Source organism: Panthera leo, chromosome E1 (genome assembly GCF_018350215.1).
Source record: "Panthera leo isolate Ple1 chromosome E1, P.leo_Ple1_pat1.1, whole genome shotgun sequence".
NCBI classification, from domain to species: domain Eukaryota; kingdom Metazoa; phylum Chordata; class Mammalia; order Carnivora; family Felidae; genus Panthera; species Panthera leo.
Window position 1 is genome coordinate 58832674 of NC_056692.1, and position 18849 is coordinate 58851522.

Genomic DNA, 18849 nt, shown 5'->3' on the forward strand with positions numbered 1-18849 from the left:
TTATCAGACTATTGAGTTCAGGGTCACTCAGTGTGGAACGCCGGCACAGAAACCAAAGCGTGCAAGCCAGCGCGGGCACAGGCTCGGGGCGCGCCCCGCTTACGGCGGTTTCTGCAGCGGCCGGTCCAGAAAGACCACGGGGACGACTGTGCCACACTGCAGTCAGGTGGGTCCCTACGGGTGGCTCGTCACCTACGTCAACTTCAAACACCTGGACAGACTCGCCGCCCGAGGCTCCGCGAGAGAAGGGAGAGCCATTCTGCCCGCACGTGGGCTTTGAGTTCTTTCCATTCCGCTCCATACGACTGGAGCTGGCCACCGCGGGGACGTCGCGCTTAGTCTACAAGTGGCCTGACCCTGGTCCTCTCTGAGGACGGCTACGTTCGTTCAGAAGACAGAGTAAAAGCCACGCTTCAGATCAGGTATCGCCAGACAGCTCATCAAAGTGGGTTTATTAGGCACGTAAGAGCCAGTGCCAAAGGACCGAAAACAACCACACTACAGGGGAAGGACAGAGATTTCCTGGACCGTTTCCCTGAGACCCGTGCTTTCCTTTCTGTACATTGTCAGGTCAACATACTTCCGTATCATGCACACACTACAAGGATGTACAATACAACGTACGTCAATAAACCCCTCCCCGGCCTCTGCTGCTTCTAGCTGGTTTCACAGTCAAGCTGTGAGCCCATCCTCCCCGCACCGTGACACCGAATGAAACTAAGTGGCTACTCTTACAAGAGAGGATTCAGGCCTGGGAAAAACTCCGGGTCCCTCAGCTGTGTGTCGGGGGAGGCCACCCCGGTCCCTGGAACAGCCTGCAGGGACCCAGCGCCCTGCCGAGTCACAAAGATAAGAGTGGAAATATACCTAAAGGATGAGTTCCGCTCCTGCACGGAGCAGCTCCCCGCCTGGGGGACCGCACACACAGCGAATGAAAACACAAAATCAAAATGTTTTTACCAATTTGCTAAATGTGAAAAACCCAAATGATGGTCATTAATAAAATTAAAAAAAAAAAAATAGTAACAGGCACTTGGCACGCTTGAGCTACCGACCGAGTCACCCAGGCACCCCAGGCACTAAGTGCTTTAGATGATCATTGTGGCAGGCTTTTGAGGAAGCCAGTGTTATCTGCATGGTACAGATGGGGAAATGAAGGAACTACGTCAGTGCTCGGTACCAGGGTCGTATGTGAACCCAGCAGTCAGCTTCGGAGGCCACGTTTTCAACCACTGCCCACTCCACAGGTCGTTTCTGCAAACCCGATGGTCGTCTTCTCAAATGCCGGTACACGAGCCCTGGGGGGCTCCTTCCGGATGAAGGTGGACCGATATAAGCAGCCGGTGGTGACATGGGATCAGTCCCCACTCCACTGCATGTTTATGAATCACTAGGCAGAGTGAACCACATTGTCTGCAAAAAGAGGGGTCAGGAAGAGGGTGTGCATGTGACCGGCAGGGGACAGTTCCAAGGTGGGAGGCAGTGTTGTGCATAATCGTTTCTGGGGCTGGAGCGCCCCGGGCCGGAGGCCTCCAGTTCTGCCGGCCCTAGGTGCATGAACTTGGGGGAATTTATTCTCTGAGGCTCAGGGTCCCCATCTGTAAAATGGGGACAACCTCAGTCCTGACTTTATGGGTTTGTTTTTAGGGTTACGTGACGTCATGCATAATAATCAGAAATTATGTACACGGCAACCATCAACGCTGGAGCGTTGTTAAGAACTTTCTGTAGCCATATTCTGAGCCGCTGCTCACCGTAAACACTCCACAAGCCAACAAGTGCCACAGAAAACATAACGACCGCATTTAGCATACAACTCGCCTCCCAGTCCCAACAATGGGCAGCTGTTCTTGAACCCCTCAGTTACTACTACGAGGCAATCCCTACTTTGCAAGTTTTCATGGTTCTTAAAAGCATTCAATAGTCACTAATCAGTTAATGTTAATATTCCTAATGAGGAATTTCTTTTTTTTTTTTAATGTTTATTTTTTCTTGAGAGAGAGAGAGAGAGACAGAGCGCAAGCAGGGGAGGGTCAGAGAGGGAGACACGGAATCCAAAGCAGGTTCCAGGCTCCAAGCTGTCAGCCCAGAGCCTGACGCGGGGCTCGAACTCACAAACCACGAGATCATGACCTGAGCCACCCAGCGCCCCTCTAACGAGGAATTTCTTTTTTTTTAATCTTTTTTTTTTTTTTAATGTTTATTTATTTTTGACAGAGACAGAGACAGAAAGAGAGTGGGTTGGGGCAGAGAGAGAGTGAGACACAGAATCCGAAGCAGGCTCCAGGCTCCGAGCTGTCAGCACAGAGCCTGACGCCGGCCTCGAACTCACGAGCGGTGAGATCATGACCTGAGCCGAAGTTGGAGGCCCCACCGACTGAGCCCCCCAGGCACCCCAGCCATTTTTTTTGAGAACCATTTCTCACTTCCCCGATACAAGAACTAGGACCTTCAGGAGGTAAAGAAGTGTCCACAAGACCAGTGCAGGGGGTAGGGGGGGATGGGGGGGGGGGGTAGCAGCCTCGCTTCTCTTCTCAGCCTCTCTCTCTCCCCCCCTCATGTGAACTTGGTGCGGCAGCAGAGCAAACTTCACGGTGGGGAAAGAGAACATATTATGTCTTTTCTATCTCCGAATAGAACCTGAACTAGACTGTGGCCAACGTATAACACCAAATTCCGAGTGTGGGAACAACGGGATTTCAAGATTCACTGGCTTCTGGCTCCTTAGGGTATATTTAGCAACCCTAAATTGCCTATTTTTTTTTCCTTCTCTTTTTTAAGTAAAGAACGAGGGGGAAAGCGCCCAGGCCTAAAGGAAGTGAGTTTCCTGACATGCGGTGCTCACAGCCAGACCACCCGACCCTAAGGCCCAGCAATGCTGAGAGCGCGCGCTGTTGGGCTGGAAAGCACACTTCGGGGGGCTGTGTGTGCAAACGGCGGCCCCCTACAAGTTCTCGTTCGCGTGCTCCGACGATCCAGCCAGACAAAGACCGCAAGTTCCCCGGTCCGCCGGCTCCAGACAGGCGGGGACGGAGTCCCCCCGAATTAGGTCCGCTCCCAGCCCGGGGCGCCGGCGCCCGCCGCGGAGGGGGTCCCCAAGGGGCCCCCGCGTGGTCCCGGGGTGCCTCCACGCCGCCCCGCTTCTGCCCGGGCCCCGCTCCTCTTGGGGCTGCGGCCGGACCCCGGCCCCTCCCGGGCCCCGCCGCTGCAGGCCCAGCGCCCCGCGCGCGCTCCCACCCCGTCCCCGCCAAGGGGGCGCCGCCCGGTCCCCCGCGGGCCCCTTGCGCCCCGCCCCCGCGGCCCCCGCCCGGGCCCGATACCCACCCGGGTCCCGCAACGCGGGCCTGAGTCGCACCGGCTCCCGGAGCCGCCGCCGCCGCTGCCGCCGCCGCCGCCGCCGCCGCCAGTGAGGCGCGGCGGGGCGGGGACGCGCGGCGAGGCCCGGCCCCCGGCCCGCCCCCGGCCCAATCCCGCCCGCCCCGGCCCCTAACCCGGCCCCCGGCCCAACCGAGACCCCAACACGGACCCCAACCCGGCCTCGGGCCTAACCCGGCCCCGGATCCAGCGGGGACCTCAAACCGAACCTGGACCCAAGCCCGGCCCAACCCGGCCCGACTCAGACCCCAACCCGGACCCCACCTGCCCGCTCCCCGACCCCGACCCCGGCCCAACCGGGATCCCAGCCCAGCCCCGGGCCCAACCCGGCTCCCGGCCGATCCCCCACCCCCCACCCCGCCACCCCTTGGTCCGACCCGGCCCTTCCCCCGTCGCCTTTCGCCCTCGAGACTCAAGTCCCCTGCGCCAGGCCTCCCCAATTCCGGTCCCGGGGACTCTGCCCCCGACAGCAGCTCCGAGTCCCCCACGCGGAGTGAAGGCAGGACCCCTGGGACGCTCCACGTGCGCGCTCGCCCTCTCCGTTTACAGTTTTCCTATTTTGGGGTAGGAAGGGATCATCACCCACCAAAGTGCCACCGAGCTTCCGTCCTCCGCCGAGGAGTCCGCGCGGCACCTCCGCGGAGGGGACGCCGACCCCCCCCCCACCCCCCCAATTATGGGGATGGATGGGTGGACACTAGGCTGGGGTCCCCGGCCCCCCACCACCACCACGGAGAAGCCGGCTCCGGAGCCCCTCGAGCCCCACCTCCGCCTGCCACTTTCGGGGCGCTTGGCGGTCGCCGGTGCCCGGGGCAGCGGAGTTGCCTGGCTGGACGCTCGTAGACACGGTGGTCGCTTTACAGAACCCGAGCCGGGCGGGACAGAGCTCGGACTCAGAGACGGACAAACCATGTGTGTGTGAGTGTGTGTGCACGTATTTCGGTGCTGTGCGCCTCTAGCGCGCTTCGGTGGCACAAAGGCCGCGCCGCCGCGCAGCCAGCGCCAGCCCCGCGCGTGGTCCCCGCCCGCCGGATGTTGACGGCGTCGCCTAGCAACGGGAGATGGCGGAGCCGGGTGGACCGGCCGGCGGGTAAGCGGGGCGAGGGTCGCGGGTCTCGCAGCGCCCCCACGCCTCCCCCTTGCCGTAGCCTCTGGGGCGTCCCTTCCCCTCACGCCCCCTTCCCCGCACCTGCGCCCCTCCCATCCCCGCTCCGTTGGGCTTTCCAGCCTCCCCCCAACCCCGCCACCCCCAAGCCTCCGTGCCCCTTCCCGTCTCCAATCCCTTTGTCAGCGTCCCCCTCGCTCTGGCCGCTCCGCTCCCTGAACCCCCGTACTTGCTAGCCCCGCAGTAACCATGGCAACAATATGCTTGGCTGTGCCTGCTGAGAGGCCTGGGAGTGGGGGTCTCTGTGGGCCTGGGCCGCCCCGCCCCTCCGTCCTGGAAGGGCGGACCCCTCCCCCCTCGCCAGGCCGGGGGGGGGGGGGGGGGGGGGGGGGTGCGGGAGGGGAAGGGTCAGGGTCCCTGTGGCTTGGAAGCCCCTGCGTGACCGTCCTGCACACACAGGTAGACAGTAGCCACGTAAAGATCTTGCCACCAGCCTCTGTGCTCTCAAGCTTTATTTAAAAGGACAGAAACTATTTTAAAGAATTTGACCTTTTACTTTTGATGCTTCTGTAGTGTTTCATTAAAAAAAAAAAAGTCGATCTATATGTACTGATATGGAAAGAATTCCAAGTTACAGAAAATGAAAAGACTAAATGGAAAACAGTATGTAGAGTGTGATCTCTAAGTGTGTGTGTTTGTGTGTGTGTGCGCGCGCGATTAAATGCATAGAAAAGTATTTGAAAGAATATACCCTTAAATCTCTTCTATTACTAGTGGTTCTCTTGAGAAGGGGAGGGAGAGTCCCAGAGGATTTTCACTGTGTCACACACTTCTGGATTAGTCTGACTTTTTGAAAAAATAAGCTTGTATTTTTCATTAGAAGACATAATTTTAGGAATGTAAATGATACGGCACCTGGGTGGCTCCGTGAGATGAGCATCTGACTTCAGCTCAGATCCCGTGGTTTCGTGGGTTCCAGCCCCACATCAGGCTCACTGCTGTCGGTGCAGAGCCTGCTGAAGTTCAGATCCTCTGTCCCCCTCTCTCTGCCCCTCTCCCTTTGTGCTCTCCCCCCAAATAAATATTAAAAAAAAAAAAGAATGTAAGTCATGACATTCTTGTACTATGGAAATCATGGAGAAACTAACCAAGGGTCTCTGAATTTGTCCCTTCTGTGCAACATTCTTTTATTTTGTATTTCTTTTCCCCAGTTTTGTCCCAGACACACACACACACACACACACACACATATATATATATATATATATATATATATATATATATATATATATTCAGGGTGACTTTTCTGTTGTAATCTACTTACGCTGTTCCTTTGATGTTTCCATAATTATTTTTCATTCATTCGTACAGCGACTCTTTTGTGGCACTCCCTCCCTCCATGTAACAGGTATGATCTAGTGCTGGGGTTGGTGACAAAACATAACAAAGTCATGGCCAACAGCCTAGAGGGAAGGCAGATAATGAACAAGTAAATAAGAATATATACAGACACTGGGAGGTAATAAATGCTAAGAAAAAGAACGCTGTTATTGGAAACTTAGACTGTATATCTGCACCCAGGTCTGAGCTAGAAGGCGAATCAACTGCTGAAGGAGAGAAGGACCAGAATAATGAAGGCGGGGACCAGAGTGTTGAAGGCGACAGGGTAAGGTTCCCTGTGGGGTGGGCTGTGTGTGCTGGGCTTGTAGTCACTGGGAATTAAAGAGTTAAGAGCTGTTCAAGAAGACCGTACAGTGATCTTGTACCTTGCACTACAACAGACTCCATCCCATCGCAGAGAAACTCGTTTTCCTTCCTTCCCATTCTTGAGTGTTGGTGGCTAGTCAGGATGCCCCCCACCCCCGTCTCCCACTCAGATCACCCTGAGGTTTTCGGGATTCGGTTTCTATAGCAAAGGACGCAAAAATCACAAACACTGGAGGGAACAGATAAAGCGTGGAGTGTATTCTCTCAGTGACACTCAGACGTGTACAGATGCGATTTTCCCGTCCGCATAATTACACAATGAAGAGTAAAACTTCACAGGGCGCCTTATACTGTGTTTCCTGATTTTTTTCCCCCTGCCACGCATCTATAGATCCCACCAACAGAGAGGAGCAGTGACCAGAACGATGACGAGGCTGTCGATGCCGCAAAGCTTTCTGAAGACGATGAGAAAGTCACAACTGAAAGAGAGACCGAGATTGAGGGAGAGGTCGAAAGTGTTGAGGAAGCGGAGACAGAAGAGGAATTTGAATCTGAAGGAGAGTTCGAATCCGATATGGAAGGCACATCACCCGAAGGGAAAGTCAGTTCTACGGATCTGGCTTCTTTATACAAAAGTCCTGCGGAGATGCCCAGAGAGGAAGCGGGCCCCACATACCTGTACGAACATGTGGGCGGGGAAGCTGTTCCCGAAGACAGAGGAGCCCCCGGTCCGTCAGAATCCGGAGAACCAGGGGACATCTCCGCACAGCCATCCCTGCAAGCCTTGGGCTTATCCGAGCAAATAGGCCGGGATGCTTCCGGACCCCAGACTAGCACGTCGGTGAGTGGCCCTGAGGTCTGTTTTATGAAAGTGTTTTATTGCCTCTGTGGTCTGTCACCCTGGGTGAAGAACTCAGGGCATGGTATAAAAACACATCGCAATTCCTGTTAGAAATTTCTTAGCAAAGTGAGGTCTTAGGACCCACTGTTGAATGCCAAGAGTTTCTGGACCTTTCTTTGGTGTTCGCCAACCCTAGGTTGGGAACATTTCACATAAGGGCATCCAGGATTCTGGTCTCCAGAACGGCACTGTCCAGTGAAACTTTTCATGATGATAGAAATGCTCCTTATCTTTGCTGTCCAACATGGTAGCCATCAGTCACATGTGGCTTCAGAGATGGAGGGACTGAATTTTTAATTAGGATTCTAATTAAATTGATATAACCACCTGTTGCTAGTGGCTACCATATTGGACAGGGCAATTCTAGGTCATAATGATTATAATGACAATAGTTACTGTCTTTTAATTTTCTTTTCTTCTCTTTATTTCTTTTTATTTTTGTAATATGAAATTTATTGTCAAATTGGCTTCCATACAACACCCAGTGCTCATCCCAACAGGTGCCCTCCTCAATGCCCATCGTCCACTTTCCCCTCCCTCCTACCTCCCATCAACCCTCAGTTTGTTCTCAGTTTTTAAGAGTCTCTTATGGTTTGGCTCCCTCCCTCTCCAACTTTTTTTTTCCTTCCCCTCCTCCATGGTCTTCTGTTAAGTTTCTCAGGATCCACTTAAGAGTGGAAACATATGGTATCTGTCTTTCTCTGTATGGCTTATTTCACTTAGCATAACACTTTCCAGTTCTATTCACGTTGCAACAAAAGGCCATATTTCATTCTTTCTCATTGCCACGTAGTATTCCATTGTGTATATAAACCACAATTTCTTTATCCATTCATCAGTTGATGGACATTTAGGCTCTTTCCATACTTTGGCTATTGTTGAAAGTGCTGCTATAAACATTGGGGTACAAGTGCCCCTCTGCATCAGCACTCCTGTATCCCTTGGGTAAATTCCTAGCAGTGCTATTGGTGGGTCATAGGGTAGATCTATTTTTAATTTTTGGAGGAACCTCCACACTGTTTTCCAAAGTGGCTGCACTAGTTTGCATTCCCACCAACAGTGCAAGAGGGTTCCTATTTCTCCACATCCTCTCCAGCATCTATAGTCTCCTGATTTGTTAATGATTATCTTTGAGAGAGAGAGAAAGGGAGGGAGAGAGAGAGCACAAGGGGGGAAGGGCAGCGGAAGAGGGAGAGACCAAATCTAAAGCAGGCTCCAGGCTCTGAGCTGTCGGCACAGGGCCTGACGCAGGGCTCGAACCCACGAACCGTGAGATCATGACCTGAGCCAAAGTCGGCCCCTTAACCGACTGAACCACCCAGGCGCCCCTCTTTTTTAAATTTTTGAACAAGCATGGGATTATAGAAAAACTGAATCATGGGGGCATCTGGGTGGCTCAGTCAGTTAGGCGTCCGACTCTTGATCTCAGCTCAAGTCTTGACCTCAGAGTCAGGAGTTCAAGCCCCATGTCGGGCTCCACACTAGGCATTGAGCTGCTTAAAAAACAAAAGAAAGACAGAAAAAAGGAAAATTGAAGTATTATTAGAAGAACTTTTTATTTTTTTAACCTCGGAGAGTAAGTTGACGATCTGATGCCCCATTGCCTCCAAGTGCTTCTGTGCGTGCCTCCCACGAACAACCAAAATATAACTATCAAAATCAGGAAATTTCATCACATTACCAGATAATCCTCAGGCCTCACTCACCAGGTGTCCAAATGATGTCTTTTATAACAGAAGTACGTTTCAAATCACATGTGGCTTTTAGCTGTCCCTTCTGTCAGGACTTAATCTTTCCTTGACTTTAATGGCCTTGACACTTTTAAAGATCACCAGCCAGCCACTTTTAAAATGTCCCTCAGTTTGGATATTCCTGGTTTTCCTCATGATGCAATCTGGGTTATGATCCAATGGAAAGGGTTCACAGATGGATTCTGTGTCCTCCTTGTGTCCTAATAGGTGGCACACAGTCATAGTTTGTCCCATTACCAATGATGTTGGTGTGGATCCCTTGATGAAAAAGTGTCATTCTTCTCCACTGCGAAGTTACCGTTTACCCCTTTGCATGTAAGAAAAATTGGGTGTGGGGGCGCCTGGGTGGCTCAGTTGGTTAAGTGTCCAACTCTTAGTTTCGGCTCGGGTCATGATCTCACGGCTAGTGAGTTCAAGCCCCACGTTGGGCTTCAAACTGACAGTGTGGAGCCTGCTTGGGGTTCTCTCTCTCCCTCTCTCTCTGTCCCTCCCCTGCTCACTCTCTCTGTCTCTCAAAATAAATTAATTAAATAAAAAGAAAAGAAAAGAAAAATTGTGTGGGAAGGTGCTCTTTTTGTTTAAGATAGGAAAGTGAGTATTTCAAATGAAGAAAAAAAATCACATTACCACCATATTTCTAGGAGTTCATATTTCTCTCAGCAGTGTGTACAGGCCCATCTTTTATCAGATTTATCCCTCACTATTTTGGATTTTTTGATGGCATTTTAAATGTCTTCCAATTGTTTGTTGCTATATTGTATATAGAAACACAACTGATTTTTGTATATTGATCTTATATCCAGCAACATTGCTAAACACCCTGCTACTGAGGGGCAGAGAGAGAGGGGGAGAGAGAGAATCCCAAGCAGGCTCTGCTCTGCCAGCACAGAGACAGACCGATGCGGGGCTCCGACCCACAAACCGTGAGATCATGACCTGAGCCAAAAGTGAGAGTTTGTCACTTAACCGACTGAGCCACCCAGGCGCCCCCAACACCCTTGTTAGTTCTATCGCTTTTTTGTTTTTGTAGAATCCATACAATGCTTCATAAGGATGATCATGTTGTTTGTGAATAAAAGCAGTTTAATCTCTTCCTTTCAAATCTAGATGCCCTTCATATCTTTTTCTTGCCTTCTTACACTGGCCAGAACTTCCAGTACAACACTGAATAGAAATTGTCCCCAATTTGGCCTATGAGAGCCCATTTAAGTTGGTCTTTGTGTCCTTCTGACGTACCCACATCATGCTTTTTTTTAACTGCCGTCATCCTTGGAGAACTTTCTCATTCTCTGGCACAGAACTGCCTGGCCCTAGAATCAGACATTTCTCCAGGAGCCTGGTTTCTTTTCATGGAAAACAGAATTTAGAAGTCAAGATTCAGGTGCCAGGTAATCTCATTGACTGGGATGTCACTATCCCCGGGATCTCTCAGTATCATACACACCACACATGCACACACCACACACACACACACACACACACACACACACAGCTCACACCAACCCTTCTCTAACACCACTCACCCCCGAGTGGGTTCCTCTTGATGTCCTCCCTTTGCATATTCCCATGTCCTTTTTCCAACAATGGGAAGCCGAGCCCCCATTCTCCTTGATGTAGTTATTAATTTGATCAGCCCCCGGGTGTAACCCTCACTGCCTTTCTCCACCCTCCAGTGGACCCTTCTCACCCCACCTGAACTGTGACACCCCACACTGGGACGCCCCAGTCACCCTCGTCACTGTGGGGCCAACCCCGCCCAGGTGGGCCCCAGGATGTTTGGGCTCTGACTCTGTGCCAGGCTATCGTCTGTGGGGACTCCTGTCTCCAGGCCCAGGCCTGTCACCTGTGCGGTGATGACCCCCCCACAGGGACGGTCTCTGGAACCAGCCCTCCTCACCCCACATTAGGCCAGCCCCACCTGCTGGCTTCAGGTTTGAGTTGTTCTGGAAGGAAAGCAAGGAGCAGGGTTACATTCCTCTATCTTCGACTCTGGGCTGGACGCGCCTACACCCTTGACGTTGCTGTCTCAGTGAATCTGACAACAACCCTGTGGGGAAGGAACTATGATTATTGTACAGATGAGGGAACGGGCGGACAGACTTCCCTGCCCAGAGTCGCACAGCTGTGATGGTTGCTCTCGATGCAAAGCCACCGTTCTGAACCTCAAAGCAAAGATCCTGCCCCACCTGATGAACCCTAGAGAGTTAATAGCTTTGGAGAATAACATGGTTTGATGCCCACTAATTAAACTCAGAAGAGCAAGTGTCTCCACCTCGTAAGATGTCCAGAAGATGGGAAGTGTGGGCCACTTGGTGATGTGAGCTGTAAACTCAGCGTGCGTCCGTGGGTCTAGTTTCTAGAAAACGCACAGGGAAACAGTTTCCAAGTGTGATCAGCCAGAAGGGCAGAGACAAACCTGAGAGGGAGCCCGATTTTCCTTCCTCTCAACTGGTGCTCAGTCTTTAGAAAGAAGAGGAATTGCGGGGAGGGAGCTGCCAAGTGCATCGGCCTCTGGATGCCTCGTTGAATTCTCAGGGGGAGAAGCCTTTTCTGGACACCGCAGAGGTGGGCTTTTGACTCTGGGCCCCCATTACTATCATTACGGTTCTGGACGCCTCGGGGGTGGTTTCTAGAATCGGCATCATCTGAGGAAGTATTAGAAAGGGCACGAGCTGGGAGTTGAGGCGTCCCAAGTCTGCACCTGCCCTTGGCCAACTGTGGGAACTTGAGGCAAGGTCTTTAGCTTCTGTGAGGCTGCTTCCTCCCCACCCCCCCTGCCCCCCCTCCGACCACCAGATAACAGAAGTGACTCCTATCACCTCCTCACGGGGTGTTGTGCAGGGTCATTGTTGTTACCAATACCCACCAGTTCAGCACCAGCAATAATTATCATCAACAGTAATATAATTGCAAGAGTTATCTTTTAAAGCTAAAATGGAGGCAGGCATTTTTATCAAGAGAAGATGTTTTCTTTTCTTTTTTTAAAAATTAATTTATTTTTTAATTTACATCCAAGTTAGCATATAGTGCAACCATGGTTTCAGGAGTAGATTCCTTAGTGCCCCTCCCCCATTTAGCCCCTCCCCCCTCCCACCACCCCTCCAGTAACCCTCAGTTTGTTCTCCATATTTAAGAGTCTCTTATGTTTTGTCCCTCTTCCTCTTTTTATATTATTTTTGCTTCCCTTCTCTTATGTTCATCTGTTTTGTATCTTAAAGTCTGCATATGAGTGAAGTCATGATATTTGTCTTTCTCTGACTAATTTTGCTTAGTATAATACCCTCTAGTTCCATCCACGTAGTTGCAAATGGCCAGATTCCATTATTTTTGATTGCCGAGTAATATTCCATTGTATATATACCACATCTTCTTTATCCATCCATCGATGGACATTTGGGCTCTTTCCATACTTTGGTTATTGTCGATAGCGCTGCTATAAACATTGGGGTGCATGTGCCCCTTTGAAATAGCACACCTGTATCCCGTGGATAAATGCCTAGTAGTGCAATTGCTGGGTCGTAGGGTAGTTCTATTTTTAGTTTTTTGAGGAACCTCCATACTGTTTCCCAGAGTGGCTGCACCAGTTTGCATTCCCATCAGCAGTGCAAAAGAGATCCTCTCTCTCCGCATCCTCGCCAACATCTGTTGTTGCCTGAGTTGTTAGCGTTCGCTATTCTGACAGATGTGAGGTGGTATCTCATTGTGGTTTTGATTTGTATTTCCCTGATTATGAGTGATGTTGAGCATTTTTTCATGTGTCGGTTGGCCATCTGGATGTCTTCTTTGGAGAAGTGTCTGTTCATGTCTTTTGCCCATTTCTTCACTGGGTTGTTTTTTGGGTGTTGAGTTTGATAGAGAGAAGACTTTTTCTTATCAAGATGTCCCTAAAGTGGAATGGTTTGGAAAAAAGAAGTACAAGCACCCCTCTTGCCTGGGGCTGAGGCTTTCCAGCAGCCTTTTGTACAGAGGAGGCTCAGAAATGTTGCTTACCATCCTCGGGGAGATCAGCATCTGGAAGTAAAGAACCCCACGTGTAAAACACACGTCCATACCTCAGCATTTACACTTTGCTACAGTTCTAGACCGGCAGAGACCATTCCTGAATTCCTGGGGTCGGGGGCGTAGATGTTTTCCATTTTGCAAACGCCAAATAACCTTTATATCCAAATGGTTTTCTTTTGTTTTAGCAATTACGTTGAACTTTGAACACTGTAATAGGTCAGAATCAAGTAACTTCAGTACTGATTAAGCCCTCATTGATTTGGGTTTGGCTGTTCTTGCTCTAGAAATCCTCGCACGAAGAGCTCCAGCAAAAAGTCTTCCCTCTGGGGACACGACACCATCTCCGACTGAGCCAGGGAAGTAGCATCACGTCCTTGGACCTTGACGAGCTGCTCTTGAGCACGAAAGAACCCTTCACGCAGGAGCCAGGTACCACGGCACCCACCGGGCCGTCCCGTCCCGTCCCGCCCACGGGATAAGCCCCTTCACATCCCCTTCGGTGTGAGCGGTGCCACTCATTCGCCACCTGTTACCTCATTTCTTGTTCAGCTATGAGCCTAAAGGCAAAAATGTTATTAATAGGTATTATTCACTCTGTCGCATCGTGTTTAATCCTTACAGTAACCTGATGACGTAGGAACCAGTCTCCCATTTTACAAAGATCCTAAGAGTCATTTAGTGGCCTATCGAGTAAGTGGCAGAAGCAAACCGTGACTGAGATCCGATGACGTCCCAAACCACAGCCCCTGACTGCCACTTCCTGCTGCCTCCTGGTCTCACAGAGGGGCTCGGCCACAAGATCCTCCAGTGTATGTGTTTTCTGAGTTTCAGAGGCTTGCTCGGCACGCCCTGTCCCCTATCCCAGTGTGGCGGACGTGGGAAAAGCAAATCGGGGTATTTCTTATTCCTTACGGTACATGTGCGTGGATGGTCCAGCTAACAAAGCCCTGTATCACCCCACAAGTGACCCAAAGATAGCTCACATCTGAACGAGTTAAAAACAGAACAGGATCTCTCTGGCTCAGGTGGATAGGGAAGCTGGAAGTCGAGCCTCACAGATATTTCATTTGTTGTCAATCTTGTCAGCCGTTTCCCATCAAAAACAAAACAAAACAATGTAGTGCCTCAGTAAGGAGCCAACTGTCACCCAATATTCCCTATCTGTGTCTAGAAAAGTATCTACAAAACATCTTTCCTTCCTGGAATATATTAAAGGTAATATACATTACCTTTTTAAAATTTTTACCTTCTTTACAATTTTTTTGAGTGAGAGATAGAGAGCAAGCAGGGCAGGGGCAGACAGAGAGGGAGACAGAATCCCAAGCAGGCTCTGTGTTGTCAGCACAGAGCCCAACGCGGGGCTCGAGCTCACAGATGGTGAGATCGTGACCTGAGCCGAAATCAAGAGTCAGATGCTTAACGGGCTGAGCCACCCAGGCGCCCCTACATTACCTTTAAAATGTGATCCTTTCATGCGCGCGCAATCAAAACTAAAAATAAATAAATAAAGTGTGATCCTTTTTATGGATCATGTAAATCGACACATAGAAGATTCACGAACAGAAGACCCTGGAAGCAGCGCTTCTGAGCCCCAACCCCCTGGACGTTTGTCTCTCTTTTCCACCGTGTTGCACGCGGTTGGAAATCAGCCTCGCCTGATGGCGTCTGCAAGTGGCCTCGTTAAGCACCGTACTAGCCCCTCAACAGGGCTTGCTGTCCCCCCAGCTGTCCCCCCTGAGGAGCCTGATGCCGAGCCCGAGGGAGAGGCCGTGCCCGCCTTCCTGGACCAGATCCAGCAGCTAAGCCCTCCCAAGGAGGAGACTGTAGACGGAACAGAGTCCGAGGGCAGCGACGAGGCGGAGGAAGACAGAACCCCTCTGGTGGTTCTGGACCCAGACCACGTAAGGACATGCTCCCAGGCCTTGCTGGCGCCCTGCACACACGGAGAGCTCCCCACGCCCCACCCCAGCCCCGCGCGCCCCTCACCCTCTCGGCAGTTTGTCTGCACGGTTTGGGCCGCTGCTCTGTGAGGCGTCTTCTCCTGTCTTGCCAAGTCTCAACCTTGGCACTGGTGACATTGGGACCGGGTCACTCTCTGGGGGCGGGGGGCGGGGGACTGTCGGACACAGCATCCCTGGCTCCAGGCGCTGGATGCCAACAGCGCCCCTGCCCCTTAGCCGTGACAGCCAGAAATGTCTCCAGATACTGCTGGACGTCGGGTGGGGGCACGGTCACCCCCACTCAGAGCCACTGCTTGGAGCGAACCTACCAGGTTATGAGCTCCCTGGCTGCCCCCTCTGGTGAGCGGGGAAGGCAGATCTTGACCGGCCGAGCCCATTTGGACAGTCGCGGTGCCCACCACCCCACCCCCCCCCCCCCCCCCCCCCCCACACCAGGAGAGGATCGGCAGTTGCTCTGGGAAAAGGGGCTCCGTGCTCATTCAGCGCTGGCGACCCAGGTCCATCACCCGTCTCATCTCCAGGGAAGTGGGGGAGGGGGGTTCCAGGACCACCACCCCAGCTCACCCAGGCCTTCCCCCAAAATAATGCGCTCAAGCCTTCAGTGCCTGGGACAGGGCCATGAGTGCCTTTAATCTGTGGCTGGCAGAGTAGGTCTCCGGGCAGAAGCAGGGAGCACCCGGCGTGGAAGTCCTTTCTGTGCCCCCAGGGAGACCTCTGGCGACCTAGGCTGTGCCCTGCATAGGCCAGGAGAGTGACCCCGGCCGGCTTCTCTGTCGTTTTAGCCCCTGATGGTAAGGTTCCAGGCTGCCCTGAAGAACTATCTCAACCGACAGATAGAGAAGCTGAAACTGGAACTTCAAGAGCTGGTGCGTATCTGTCCAGCCCCCCCCCCGCCGCCGCCCGCCTGTGCGCCTCCGTCCGTTGACGCAGCCCCTCTCTCTGCGGCAGGGCGCGGCCACCAAGCAAAGCCGGGTCCAGCGGCAGGAGCTGGGGGTGCATCTGTACGGGGTCCAGCAGCACCTGGCCCGCCTGCAGATGCAGCTGGAGAAGAGCCACGACCGGCACTCGATGGCCGCCTGCGCCAGGCGACAGAAGGAGGAGGAGCTGCGGGCCGCGCGCCAGCTCTACGCCCAGACCTGCCAGAACGCCAACGGCGAGCGCAAGAAGCGTAAGGCGGGGCGTCCCCGCGTGCTGTCACGTCCCCGTGCGCCTGCGCGACCCCGAGGGTGTCCCCGCGTGCTGTCACGTCCCTGTGTGCCTGCGCGACCCCGAGGGTGTCCCCCGAGTGCCGTCATGACCCAGTGGGGCGTCGCCACGGGCTGTCACGTCCCCATGGGCAGGTGCCACACACCATCTCATCCCCCAAAGGCTCCCTGGGATCGCAGGGAGAAAAAGCAAGATGTGGTCCTATCCTAGGGGGCTTCCCAGGCTTTTTAGGGAGGGAAGTCATCTGCGTCTTCAAAGGCCCCTCATGAGGTGAAGCAGCAAACAGCGAAAGGGGACAGGGTCAAAGCTGAAGAGGCACGTGGGTCCTCGGGGCTTGGCAGGCTTTAAATAAGTGGGAAGGAATGGGTGAGGCCCAGTCTGGAGCCCAGGGGCTTGAACAAGCCGGGGCCCATGGCCCAGGGGACAGGGCAGAACCCAGGGAGGCTTTGGACCAGATGAGGCAATAGGGCTTTTCCTAGTAAAACAGCCCCCACCCCGCCCCCACCCTGCTCAGAGCCAGGTCGTCGGCCTCCCTGAACGGCCGCTCGCTCGCTCGCTCTGCTGTGATTAGTTCAGCCTGGGGCTTTTTCATGTTTCCAAGTTTCTTCATCAACTCTGTGATCATTGCAATGGGGAATGTTTTAGACCCTGAGAAACGCAGAAGTTTCTGGATTGACAGAGTCGGGGTAAATGCTCATTTATCAAGCACCCTCCCTGATCACCACCAAATTAACAGAAAATACCAAAAAGAGAAGAAGGCGAAATTCATGCGGTAACAATAAAGAGTCGCACCCTCCAGGTGGGGTAGAATGTAGGGCCCCCCACCCCCTCCACGCCAGGACCCCTCAGGGGAGGCTCAGGGTGTGGACAGGCTTCCGGAGAGATACAGTAATCTCTTGGACTTCATGTCCTTCCTGGAGGTCACCGGACACAGGAAGGGAAGCTGTCCAACCAGGTATGGATTCCAGAAACGTTACGGTTTCTCCTTCCGGAACACGAGGGGATTCGGGTGGTGGTCCTGGCCCTGCCGATGGGGCAGACCCGTCCCAGGCACAGGGTCAACAACAAAAATGGAAGAGGACTGAGCACGTTCCAGTGGGTACTCCGCCCGAGATCTTAGAGGTTGTCACATCAGTAAAGCAAGAGCAAAAAGGATGAGGGAAAAGGCTACTTGGAAATAAAAAATATAACCATCATCCAAAACCAAAACAAAATAAAAGTCTCTAAACAGACAAGTCAATACCGCTAAAAACCGAACTTGTAAACTAAGAGGCCAGTTTGAGGAATTCTTCCCCGAATTCAGAGCAAAAACCCCAAGCAAAGTGATGGACGTTTTGAGAAGGAAATAAAAGCCACGGCTGTTAGATCTGGGACGGTCAACGTCCATCAGACAGAAATTCCAGGAGATCAGGGGCATTAACCGACAACGTCAGGGGAGAATATCTGCGTGAGTTCCGGAAAGCTGTGTCTTCAAATATGAAGACTCACAGAGGGCCGGACAGCTGGAGGAAAAAATAAACGTGCCTGGACACAGCTGGTGACATTTTTAAATTGCGAAGGCAAAGGAAAAAATGCTATCGGCTTACGGGCAGGACAAAAGCAGGCTCCGGCAGGCGGGGAGGACCCTCTGCCCCTTGCAGGAGCCCAGGGGACTCAGAGCCACCGGGACCCAGCCCAGCCCACAGCTCCGATGCGGTAGTTAGTTCCACGAAGGGCCAGGACCTTTTGTTTCTTGTCTTTTTTTTTTTTTTTTTGTCTTTTTTTTAAAGGCTTCCGGGTGATTCTGACGTGCAGTCAGGGCTGAGAATCACAGATGTCAAATGTAAACGACAAGGTAGCAATGCTCAGAAGGGAAGGGAAGGGGACCAGAAGAGTCCTGTCCACACTCTCACGTCAAGAGACCACAGACTACTTGGGTCACGGATGGCAAAGAACCCACGAATCACACTTGTGGCTGTAGGGGGAAGCCCTTGGATAAAACCCGTGACCTTGCATCGTTTCATTTAGCTTTTCGTTAACAACACCGAATTTAATTTTATTTATTTATTTTTTAACGTTTTATTTATTTTTGAGACAGAGAGAGACAGAGCATGAACGGGGGAGGGGCAGAGAGAGAGGGAGACACAGAATCGGAAGCAGGCTCCAGGCTCTGAGCCATCAGCCCAGAGCCCGACGCGGGGCTCGAACCCACGGACCGTGAGATGGTGACCTGAGCTGAAGTCAGCTGCTTAACCGACTGAGCCACCCAGGCGCCCCAACAACACCGAATTTAAAACATTCTACTTCCAAAGGCTTAAAAAGGGCAAATTAACCAAAAGAAGTAGGAAGGGGAAGTTAACAAAATAAAATGGCAGAAGCTGGTTTAAAAAAAGAGCTGGTCTGATAGATAAAAATACTTAGTTGGGTTTGTTTTTTTTTTAACATTCATTTTTGAGAGACAGAGAGAGACAGAGCACGAGCAGGGGAAGAGCAGAGAGAGGGAGACACAGAATCGGAAGCAGGCTCCAGGCTCCGAGCCGCCAGCACAGAGCCCGACGCAGGGCTTGAACTCACAAACTGCGAGATCATGACCTGAGCTGAAGTCAGATGCTCAACCTACTGAGCCACCCAGGTGCCCCCAAAATACTTGGTTTTTGAAATGACCAACTGATTGAATAAACTTCTGACACGCTCAACAAACAGAAAGGGTGTGACACAATTAGCGACACTGAGAATGAGGACAATTCAGAGGCATCATTGTTTTTGTTTTTTTTTTTTTTTTTAATTTTTTTTCAACGTTTTTTGTTTATTTTTGGGACAGAGAGAGACAGAGCATGAACGGGGGAGGGGCAGAGAGAGAGG

General features: G+C 52.2%; 2 protein-coding genes across 4 annotated transcripts in view; one reads left to right on the forward strand and one right to left on the reverse strand.

Moving 5' to 3' along the window:
- Positions 1 to 3382, reverse strand: part of TBC1D16 (TBC1 domain family member 16) — a 73865-nt gene extending 70483 nt beyond the window's left edge. For both annotated transcript variants that reach the window (XM_042915848.1, XM_042915847.1), the window contains exon 1: positions 3325 to 3382. The gene's annotated coding sequence lies outside the window, so the exon portion shown is untranslated. The remainder of the gene's footprint in view (positions 1 to 3324) is intronic.
- A 1027-nt stretch (positions 3383 to 4409) lies between these two features.
- CCDC40 (coiled-coil domain containing 40) overlaps positions 4410 to 18849 on the forward strand; it is a 42361-nt gene continuing 27921 nt past the window's right edge. For both annotated transcript variants that reach the window (XM_042916069.1, XM_042916070.1), the window contains exons 1-7: positions 4410 to 4465; positions 6062 to 6146; positions 6579 to 7028; positions 13126 to 13270; positions 14567 to 14742; positions 15585 to 15668; positions 15751 to 15970. In XM_042916069.1, coding sequence (XP_042772003.1) covers positions 4437 to 4465; positions 6062 to 6146; positions 6579 to 7028; positions 13126 to 13270; positions 14567 to 14742; positions 15585 to 15668; positions 15751 to 15970 — 1189 coding nt within the window. In that variant the 5' untranslated portion in view covers positions 4410 to 4436. The remainder of the gene's footprint in view (positions 4466 to 6061; positions 6147 to 6578; positions 7029 to 13125; positions 13271 to 14566; positions 14743 to 15584; positions 15669 to 15750; positions 15971 to 18849) is intronic.